At 39.1% G+C, this 11,839-nt stretch overlaps 1 protein-coding gene across 1 annotated transcript; it reads right to left on the reverse strand.

Moving 5' to 3' along the window:
- Nucleotides 1–1,230: 1,230 nt before the first annotated feature.
- CUNH3orf14 (chromosome unknown C3orf14 homolog) lies at nt 1,231–11,550 on the reverse strand. Its single transcript, XM_026074979.1, has 5 exons — nt 11,512–11,550; nt 9,950–10,029; nt 9,093–9,216; nt 4,331–4,405; nt 1,231–1,590 (listed from the first exon to the last, which is right to left on the reverse strand). The coding sequence occupies exons 2-5, from the start codon at nt 10,000–10,002 to the stop codon at nt 1,477–1,479; spliced, it is 366 nt and encodes a 121-aa protein (XP_025930764.1). The 5' UTR covers nt 10,003–10,029; nt 11,512–11,550; the 3' UTR covers nt 1,231–1,476.
- Between the last annotated feature and the right edge of the window lie 289 nt (nt 11,551–11,839).

Here is an 11,839-nt window from a genome sequence, read left to right on the forward strand (position 1 = left end):
ACAGAACAGTTTGGAGGGGTTAGAGCCAAAGCAATCAGGACATTTATGAGAAGTGCTGCTAAAAAGCACCACAGTTTCAAAAAAAGTAGTTAAAACATCCCTAGTACAGCAATAATTCATATCGCTATGTAACACAGAGGTGCACACACTAATTCACTAACAGCCTGACAAAATCAGTAATAATTAAGTTTTCACATCCTCAGGTGCTGGCAGGGGTCAACATTTTTTCTCCTACTTCCAGGTCAGGGGGGTGGAAGAATGATGTCATACATGTCATTAAATTATAACAATCTTTCATCAATCAAATTATAACACTCAAGACCAGTTTCTTAATCAAAAAAGAGTTTTCTAGGTTTTCCTCGCTTTAGAAGGGTGAAATTTCTTAAGGCTAAGTCATACACCTGGAATGATTTTCCACTGAACTGGTACTTTCAAAAGCATGTAAGTACTAGAGTAGTGGAAGGTAGCTCCCTTGCACAAAGAGTTAAGCCCACTGTACAACCAAAACTCACTGAGACTACACCTCTGCAGGAGGAAGCTGTTCAGTGTCTGAGAAAAAGTATCATCTCCTCACCTCCTATATGCTTGTTTGTTGGACAGTCACTGTGGGCTAGCTTTCTGCTTGGCTCTTTCAAACCTTTCATGTCTAAGCAAAAGATCTCACTTATCAGTTATGTCAACATAAAGAAAATAGCACCAACAGCAGCCAGAAGTAGCAAAAATAAACCAGAAACTTGTGTACTTTTTCTCGTCTTTTCCAGCCCGTTAGACAGGAAATACAAAGCAGGCAGCATGGTGGGGAAGCAGAGGTGGGGAAAAGCAGCAGTAGTTACTGGAGCAAAGGGCAGAAGCAAAGCAAGCGGCAATGACAAAAATCAAGGAAAGCAAGATGTGTAAATTCAAGGCATTTCTTCTACCGCTGCTGTCATTAAGGTTTGTACACAGGTTCGCAGTTCTAAACCAAAGCTACTCTGTCTGATGTAGACTGCTCGCCTTCCTGTTAATGATAAATTCTTGCCTTCTCCCTCATCCACAAAGACATTCACAGCACAGAGGACAATGAAGAAAGAGAACACATGAATCTGTCTTTACTTATCGCACTAACATGTAAAAGCAGAGGATTATAAACACACTAAAACTCTTATACTGAAGAGGTAATTGCCCTGGTGGGTTTTCATACACTAGAGTTTCTTGCTTCTGATCCTAAAAGCCCTTTTGAGTAGGACTGCTCCTCTCATCACGAGGAATGATGGTCTAGGCTCTCCTCAAGCAAAAATACTGTTTAAACTAAATAATTTTGCACAACAAGACAGTGAAAGCAAACTATCTAATATAGTTAATTTTCATTTAAATGATTTACATGACAATTTAATTGGTGATATTCCATTGCCTGATCAGCATGATACTGTTTGCTTAAATCAGAAGTTAGGAAACAAAACCAGAGTGTTTATTTTTGTGGCTCTTCTTCCGGGGAGCTTATGTCTGTTTTGTAGATTTCATTTTCTTAAAACCAATAGGAGCTTCTGCTCTTCCTAAAAGAAACTGTTCCCACTTGGGAAGAGATTCTTCTACTGATGCCCAGTAGAGAGTCTGAGAAAGATATCACAAAAAACAAAAACAATTTAAATTTAATTTCAAAATCCTCATCAGCCTGTTATAAGAACAATACAGTTATGCAATGTGTTATTAATCTTGCCTTATGAGTGAAGCAATTCAGAAAAGAGCAAAGTACTTGCATATGAAATTTCAAATCTCTCATATCTCACAAAATAGCAGTCTGGAAGGATTTCATTCTGTACTGTGAACTGTGAAGTGACTGAATGTGCCCTCTTGTGGTAAGCAGCAGATTAGTTTAGACGGTGCCTTTAACAAAATAGTTTCTGTGATGATAAACTTTTCCAAAAACAGCTTCTATATTAAAAAAAATCTTTTTAGTGGAATTTACTTTTGAAATGAAAAAACAAACTTTGCTTAATGTTTACAAAAATGTTCTATAAATTTTTTGTCATAGAAAAGTTTGCAGTAGTGCAGTTCAAAATATTTACGTGATATTTTACAAGTCTTTTTTTTTTTTTAAACAATCACTGACAAAATAATTGACTTTAATATTTGGGTCATGAAAGGAAAAAAAAACTATCTATATACCTATCTCATGGTCTAAGAAACACATTCTGGACTATCTAATCCTTTCTCTCGATTGCTCTGTATCTTTGAGTAATAAATTTAACTTCTGTTTTATCAGTAGAATGGACATACCATTCATCATTTTTATGTTAGTATCTTGAGAATAACTTTGTTGCTTGTAGGATTTTGAAGAAGAAATACTAAGTTCCATGTATTGTTTTTTTACACAAAATACTGTGATCAAGAGCTGGATTAAGCCAACAGTTAAATCCATCCAGCAATCTAAGTATTTTTAGATATTTAAAAAAAGTATTCATTCAGAAAAAGTATTTTTGTAGCAGGAAACTTCCATAGTACATATGTATTAAGCTTTTTTTTGTATACTTGTTTAAGTATATAGCGCAGAAAAAGCATATCACAAACTGAACATCTCCCCAGAGAGTATTAGATTCCTGGCTAACCATTTTGATCCTCACATGTAACTCAGATATATCTATGGCTCTTACAGTTTTACAAAAATATTTTCTTCAACAGATTTACTCAAAGAATCTTTTTTGACAAGCATATGTGCTGTCATACAAAACTACTCTGACTTAGCAAGCTGGGGATCCATTATAGGCTTAACTTTCAAACTATATTAATACAGATACATATATGGTGGAGTGAAATATGCTCAGAAGTGTTTTGGAACAAAGTATGCACAAAAATTTTGTACTGTGAAAGAACATTTTCTTTTTCCACTATTTACAGTACTCTCTTTTAAAAGTATAAAAAAGGCTGAAATAGGATCTTCAAATAGTAACTCCATTCTCTCTAAAACTCTACCACTGCTGCAGGGTGTAACAACTCTCCACCCACGAGCAATTGCTCCGAATTCTCCAATTTGTATGGACTTCAGTCTACAACCAATAAGCAGCTTAGGCACCTAACACAGGATAGAGATAAAATCAGAATTCCTAAGTCGAAAACTGATCCAAAAAACTCTCAAGGTGTCTTCAAAGTCCTCCAGGAGTCTAAAATTCTACTTCTTAACACAGTGAAACACAGTGAAAATAGATTCAATCTTAGTAGCTTGGCATCTTTCTCAGCATCATCCAAGATGTATGGGTATCTAGAAAAAATGTACTCTTTGCCTAAAAAAACTCTAAAAACCCACTGAATTGGCATTCTCAGCATGCATTCTGTCACACTGATAAGAGTAGGCCACTTACAAAATGTAATCATGGCCAAAACCTTTTAACAGTAACTAGAACAAGACGTGATGCCTCTCATTTAAGTAACAGCCTAAGGATTAGGACACTTGCTCAGCAGGTATGAAACTAATGTGCAACGCCCCTCTCTTCACAGCTCAGCAAGGCTAAATCCCACACCTTTTTCCTCCTTTGATAGTGCCCTAACACCCAGACCAGCGTGGGATGCTGCTATGCCTGTGGAAACTAGGCCACTGTACAGCAAAGAGCCAACAATCCACTGGTCCAAGAAATGCAAGCAGGAACATGACTGTGGCCTTGTGGTTCAGATGCTCACTTTGCATGAGGAAGAGCTGTGCCCCGATTCCTGTTCCCAGGGCTGTTTCTGTATTCATCATTCGTCTCCAAATATCTTTGAAAAACAGTCCTGAGATTAGGGAACTGAACTTGGTATGTTGCATCAGGACAATACTTATTCTCAGCCTAACCTGTTGTTCAAAATTTGTATCTTYAAATAATGTTTTAGTGCCCACAGGTTGAGATGTAAATCAAGTGTCACTGCTATAGCAGTACTTTTCCCAAGTTCCCATACAACCTGATAAAAGAACTCTGAGAAGTGAGAACTTCTCCATTCAYACTGATAAACCGTTGACTCTGAAATGTAAAGACGACTATGGCAAACTCAAAACAGGATGGCCATATAAAATAAACTAAATAGCTCTGAAATAACAATCACAGTGATCTTTATGATATTTACAATGTTTGTTTTAATATCTGATTCTATTTTTAAATAGAAGTTTGTATAGATTTGAAAGCTGCTAAATATTTCCACCTGAGTGCTCCAGAATCTAGGGACCTTGCCCCAGAATTTAGGTTCAGCTTGCAGTACACAGGCCTTTGGCTATACCAGTCACTGGATTTTAAAATCAATTATTTTCACTTTAACAACATGCTTCGAGGGAAAAAACAAAATATTTGGTAAACAGCAAAAGAAAAGATAGAGTTCTGGGACTTACTTCTAACTTAACAGTATCAGGATGTGGAAGTAAATACACTCTTTCTTGCAGCTTTTTTTCTGCTGCTTCTATATCCTAAAACACACAGTATAAGAACAAACACAGGCAAAATGAAAAGGAAAATACACATTCACATAAAGGCATTTAAATGAACTCAGYAAACCTAAAAAGCATTCAAATAGTAACACTGGAAGTTTGTATCTTTCTGTTTAGTCATCCTGAAATCCAACTTGTACCAGTAAGAATAATATCCTACCATTTCTAGAGATGGTTTTTGTACATTTTTGATGTAAGAATAAATTTCATTATCACATAATACTGTTGCTGTAACACACCACTATTCTCTCTGGACACTAGGGTAAATTACAGTCAGATTCTGTTCTCTATAATTTATGAAAATACAGGGGGGAAGAAAACAGAATGGTTTTCTCTGTGCTGCATGCAAACTGAAGTATGTATTCTAGCTACTGTAACTGTAAAGTAACTAGGCAAATTATGTGCAAGATCTTTACTCCTCAAGACAAAGATGACTTGCTAATATGCATGCATAACGTGCACAAAAATGTAGAGCTGCAGCAAGCTGTTCACCAGACAAACTTGGATGACAATGCACCTCACATAGCTTTCTTATAAAAATCAGTATTTGGGTTTCTGCTTGTCCGGTGGATGCGTGCTGGAGTTCCAGAGGCCTAAATACATTTCTTCAAACAAAAAAAACAAACCAAAACATCCCCCCAAATCAGCCACCCTCCCCCTTTAAAGTTCTGACCCATTCTTGTGGGCTTAGTTCCATACCCAAACATTGAAGAGATTGAGTGGTGGGCAGATGAAGAGAGACAGAAAGGGACGTGGGAGTGGGGTGTGAAGAAGCCAAAGCTGAACAGAGTGGAGGGGGAAAGAAAGTATAGCAGATGGCAGAGTTGGGAGCAGAGAGCGGGTGTGAAGAGTACAACAGAAAAACTAAATGAGAGAGGAAATTCCCCAAAGGGACTTCCCAAATATTCACCACCACTGCTGCTGAAAAGAAGAGTGAGATTCTGTAGGAGCATATCCACAAGAGAGACCAAACATGATTACTCGTATTGAATAATAGCCAATCTGAATACATCAATAAGTAAACAGTGCTCAACTCAAGTTCAGTTCAAAAAATATGTCTCAAAATTAGTAGAGTATGATTAATAAAAGCAGAACTCAGCCTTACTGTTAGCTGGAGATTCAACTTGGTAATAGAGATACAGTTGGTTCACACAAACTACCATGTTCATTTTAACTATTCCATTAATTTCTTTTACAGCATGACTATTCTCTTGTACATAATTACAAACTTCATCTAARCAAAAATGTTTCTGCCTTTTCTACAGTAAAGTGCATATTCTTGTAGGAAGCTAAGGGATGTCTGAGAAAGAGCTGACCAAGTCTCAGATTTATCCAAATCCCAGGAAGTAGCAAGTGCTTGCCTCTTCTTGGGTGAGAAAAAAGTGACAAGGGATAAGCATAGGGGGGAATATGAGCAAAAATGGAAGCCATTTGAAGTCACAATGTCAAAATAACAGAGGACACAATGCAGACCTAACTATCCTAAGCAACAAAGTTTTCTGCATATGTCCTTAGAACAGATACACCATAAATAGCACCAAATGAAGCTCATCATCGGTACGGTTCAGACCAAATTTGGAAAAGTTATCACCATACGGAAAAGGAAGGATCAATCATTAATGTTCATTTCATACTCTTTCATAGGCTATTCCTCCTCCCCGACTCCTTCCTAATTCCTGAAGGAATTTTCACAGTAGAGACTCACTTAGGTCACTGGAAAGTTTATGATGACAGGAAACGAATGTCTTTCGGGCAAGAAGAGACAGCAGTTGTGCATGTATGTTTAGCAGAGAAGGTCACTTTGGCATAGCCTAGATATTGGATGTGTCTTTTCGTTGCTCACTCTAGTTTTTATGTTGTGCAGTCTATTGTCATTCAGAATACTGATTTAACGACAGACAGTGAAAGAAATTTTAGCTGGAAGGTGCAGTATGCTTTAGAAAATAATTGAAACTACTAAAAGATTAGATGGCACCTCTTGCATGTCTATATAACTGCTTAAYTTTAGAAAAGAGAAATTCCTGCCATCCATATAAAAATAAATAYCAGCAGTGTAAACTCCTTCAGAAAAAACAGTAAAACTAAGATATCACAGTATGGAAAAATGAGAGTATCTTATAGCGTTTTCACTAAAACTGCAAGGACTGGAAGAAAAACAATTCAAGACCCTTCCCCAGAGGTAAAATGGAATGCATGACATGCGTCGCTTTTAGGGGACTAAATTCAACTGTCACTTATATTGAAATCAGTCTGGCAGAATCCCTCTTAAGTAATTCTAAAATTACATCCCTATAAAGGAGAGCAAATTTGGTATAAATTACCTAGCAAGTACTAACTGTTACACAGCACATTCTTTAAGTCAGTTATAAGCTGTTGCACAATAATATACAAGAAATATTATTAACAAACTTACTAAATTAGATTGTAAATACCAGGCTAATTTCTGGTTAGAACACTATAAAACTATCAAATAATATATTCTTATTAAAACAGCTTTCTCCAGTCTTCAATATCCTTCTAAAGACATAAAGGAAAATACTCTGATAATTTTATGAAAATCCTGAGTAAGTGCTTATAATGCTATAATTTCAATTTAAAAAAAAAAGTGTTTGTTTCCTGGCTTCCTACTGATTTGAAAATAAAATAATTTTGAAATGTTTTGCTTTGCATAAATACCAACTAGAACAGAGAACGAGAAATGTCTTTTTCTATGATCACATACTAAAACCAACTGATTTTGCTTAAATGCTGGAAAACAGAAATGCAAATAAAAAAATAACACTTCATCATGTCCATGTATTTTTGAGTAGGCCAAATCAACAACTCTCCACATGGTAACTGTGAAATGTACAGTGCCTGGTATCAGTAACAATATTCTGAAGCTGGCACATTAATCAGTCTTGTTTTCAAGCTTCTCATATATTATTCTGCATAGATTTTTTTCCTGTTTTATTCTGTTATCAGAAAGCATCTGCAGGAGTGCATGCCTGTTAAAACTAGTATAAAATTAATAGATTTAAACTGATTTATGCTGCTATATCTTGCAACAGAATTTGTTTTGATACATATGTTTTTGGTTTTTTTCCTACAAACACCAACATTTTTGACACTTGAAAGGAACAATTTTGAGGATGTGACAGTAGATGGCAAATATCTGTGTAACTGCAAAAATATTTACACTCTCTGTATATGTCTGAGCTATTGTTAACATTTCCAATACAAGAAGCTTTCAGTATGCAGAACTGTATCCTGCATTTATTATGTTTGCCTGTGTTAACTTAGAATGCATCTATAAAATATAAATTATTTATAAATTACATATTTATGAAATATAAATTTAATATAATTATGAAAAAGGAATACGGAAATGTGGGAGTCATAATACGTGAAATTACTAAATGAGTGGAGCACAGACTATGGCAAAAAATAAGTAAATAAACCCCCCACTCCTCCCCAATCTCCCAGTAAAGCAGCTACGCTTGTAAATATTTTCACCCTTTGGAGAGGGTTTTGATTGCCCCTGGTCCACCCCAGTTTATAGGAGTTCAAGCTGGAAAATAWTCTTTGTCACATAATGATTAAGAAGGCATCTCTGATTAATTGTTCTGTCTTGTCTGCTGTTCCCTAAACATAGCTTCCATATAAATACAGAGTGGACATGCATCAGATTTATATCCACCCAAAGTGTGGATGCTTTTAATCTTGACCAGGCTCGACACAGAGAGACAAAAATTCTTCACGATACACACTAATCTTTTAATTTTCTAGAGTAAAAATTATGCTTTCAAGAGATGCATTGCATGCAATACAGGACCTTAATAAACAAGAGTTTAAGAAAGTGCTTACGAAAGGTGCTGTTTTCTGCTGTTTCCTGAACAGACCACCCRTTTTTTAGACACAGATTCACTTTAGTGGTCAAGGGCAATCACTTCAAATTCAGATGCCTAAGCTGCGGTTCCAAAAGAGGTTTTAGTGTTTCAGTCCCTGCAATCAAACCTAGATCTTTTCCATTGCCAGTTCTCAAACTTCTGCTGAATTTACCCAGGAAACACAAATCTTACCTGAATATGACAACAGATATCTAGAACAGCTATTATCATTACTGTTCGGAAGAGCAAGAAACACCAAACAGTGCTTTTACAAACTTGCAAGTAAGATTCTTGAGGTCATTCTACACCTCTTCAAAGARAAATATCAAACTGAAAAGTTCTTCCACAACTTCACATGACTACAGCTGGAGAATAATTCCTACCACGGATTAAAACCATGATAGGTTGGTCAGCCCCTATTCCCAAACATATCCTCCTATCTTGAACCAAAGTTTAAAGGTGCTTTGAGTCTTGTCAGACTCTGAAGTTCTCTTAAGCAGATATGCAATAGCATTTGTTACAGCTCTACATGTACTTCAAGAAAAGAAAAAAAAAGAAAAAAAAGATAGTAGCAGCTGCCACCACGAGGCTCATATAAGAAGGGCATGTAAAAAAGGTAGTGATGCCATCAGATAATAAAGACTTGTCATTTAATACTTTTGGTCAAGCTCCAAAAGCAGGAATTGGATATAGCAGAATTCATACAGTAACTAGAGAGCAACCACTTTTAAAAAAAATTCTCCAAGCTGCATAACCATGACATTTCAGTGAGGTTCCTGGTAGTTGCAGAAACTTACATTTAGAAGTGCTGCATTCCTTTTATGAGCTGCATCAGCTGCTTGAGTTTGCCATGTCTTTTTAGTCTTTTTGTCTCCTAGATAAGTCTCCATCTGCTGTAGCAGCACTGATCTCTGAGACAGTCTACAAAGGAAAACATTTTGCTAAGTGGGTAGAACATTTTGCTCAGGAGCTAGAAAATAACCTTTTTACCTTACTTAGTTCTCTTCGAAACTATGGGGCTAATTAAGCCGGCTGTAGGGTGGGTGTGCTGGGGGAGGGAAAAGGTACAGGCAGACACCACCTGCTGTGCTCCTATGAAGCTATCATGCTGCAGCCAGCAGTCCTCATATGCTAAGGTGCTTAGAAGCACTGAATCTCCCAGAATGGGAAAGACAGGGTGGGTTGGGGTGACTTGATCAGTGCTACTCTTGCTCATTGGCAAGTACTAGCTGTTACCAGAAAAGCAGATTTTTCTGAATCATTATTGTATTTGCTTCACAATCTGAGTTTACAGGGCAACACAGAAGCAATTCCATAATCGAGGTTTAGAGTGGCAGAATCCAATTATCTTCCCCAAATAGGAATTTAGCAGTGATATGAGGTTAACAATAAAAGACCTTAAACAGGTACCACCATTGGAAGTCAAAAACCCCATCAACCTAAATGCCCCTAAAGGCAACTTAGGATGCTAATTCCAATAGTTCACGAAGAAAGAGTGCCACCTCCTGGAACACCAACCCCTTGCTGAAGCACCACTGTGTTCTGTAAAGGTCTCGGGCTGCTCTCAGGACCGTCAGGCACGTCTCGTGAGATCTCGCAAGGCCACAACGCAAACTGCTGTGAGGCAGGCCACAGCACTGAAACAGCTACTTACATCTCTTCATGTCTCCTAGCAAGGCGAACCTCTTGAGCCAAATAGGATGTCATTTTCAGTTATTTGCCAGTTTTGCCACTCTATAAAAGGAAAACCAAGTGAAATTAAAATCCTCCAAACACATGTGTGGACATCTAGTTTTCGGTATTAAAGAACTCCATATGTTAAAAAGTTGCATGTGTGATATTTATATAATTTATTAGCTACCTCCTTTAAAATCTGCTTATGAATTTTAATACTCTCTACAAGACATTATTGCATTATGCTTTGAACACATACACGTTACTAATGCTCACAATAAGTTTTAGGAAAATCTTGCCAAATTTTAATAACTTGAGGCAACCAAAATCTGATTTTCAAGTTTCAGCTTTAATGTAATTTCATGTCTCAGTTGCTTATGACTCGCACAGGCAAATTACGCACTTGCATGGTTTGTGTAGTACTGTTTACATTAGTGTTTTCTGGCTTTTGTCATGTTACTTGGAACACCAAGTTATACTTATAATTATCACTTGTAGTTACTTCGCACAGACACAGTGCCCCATTCATAGCAGTCTATGTTTAAATACATGTTTGATTAAATTAAATAGCTTGTTATTAAGCCTGTTTCATTTTTCTGAGCTCTTGAAAAACTAAGCGAAAACTTCTTGAGCTCAGCTGATCAGTACTGTAACAATGAAGGAATAGACAGTTCATATTATTTATATTTTACTGATTTTTTTCTTTAATGAAATACAAAGCAAATCAACTGCCCACATATCAGGATCCCACAGCACTTTCCACGAGGCTTGAAAATTCTTCACAGTCAATTAACTTTCTTCACCTCCGAGGTGACTGCACTATTGTCAAGTAAATGGAATCGAGCTAAAATTAAATAAATAAAAGAAGCTATCACATCTTCATGGTGTTGAAGGGTGGGAGAAATAAAGCATCTCATCCGGATAAAGCATTAGTAAAGGCCTCCCGTCAGAGCTTCACGGGTAGCTCAGAAGCAAGTTGTTTGTACGTGCAGCGTARCCAAGCACACCAGCTTAACTACGGGGGTGTTTTTTACCACACTCTGGAAAAGAGTTCTCTCCAGCCGGGCTCTGCCTAACGCTGCCTCCCTGCCCAGGAAGGAGACGTCCCCTCTATGCCCTTCCCTTCAGGCGGGCAACCGCCGCGCTCTCACCGGGGCGCTGCCCTCACACCGCCGGCGAGGCCTCCGCTCACCAACGCCGGGCAGCGCCCTCCGCGGCTGCCGGCAAAGGGCGGCCCTGGGCGCCCCCCACCCCGCGAGAGCCTCGCCCGAGAGCGGCGGCGCGGAACCGCCGCCCGCCACGACGCCCGCCCGCGAAAAGGCGGGAAAAGAGCCGCCGCGGCGCAGGAGGGAGGGCACGAGCCCGCCGCCTGGGGCGCGCGCGGAGCCGGCGGCGCGCGAGGAGCCGCCCTTAGCCCTACCATTGCGAAGGGGGGGGGAGAGATTTAGGAATGCGCCGCCTAGACCGGCGGGAGGTACCATTCCACATCACAGATTGCAGGAGAGGACAGAAAATAAGAGAGAGAAAAAACCCCTACTTTACCTTCATCCTCGCTGCCTTAGAAAAGCAAGGCAAGCACCCGCCATAGCCTCCACGTCACCCTTCCCCCCCCCCGCTGCCATGGAGACGGTCGGAAAGGTAGCGCTCAGCCGTAGCCTCTGATTGGCCCCGTCTCGCCTCAGGAGGCGGAACCAGGCAAGGTCGGGATCCTCCTTCTCCATCGGGATTGGAGGAGCGAGAGGTCGCGGGGCCCAATCAGCGGGGGAGGGTGGGCCGCGAGGGGCGGTTGGCGGGTGGGTTCGCGCAGTGACCGTTGGCCTTGGGGGGAGGGGCAGCGGTGCGAGGCACCGGCCGCTTCTTAAGGTGTGCT

This window comes from Apteryx rowi, unplaced genomic scaffold (assembly GCF_003343035.1).
Source record: "Apteryx rowi isolate R43461 unplaced genomic scaffold, aptRow1 scaffold_4, whole genome shotgun sequence".
NCBI classification, from domain to species: Eukaryota; Metazoa; Chordata; class Aves; order Apterygiformes; family Apterygidae; genus Apteryx; species Apteryx rowi.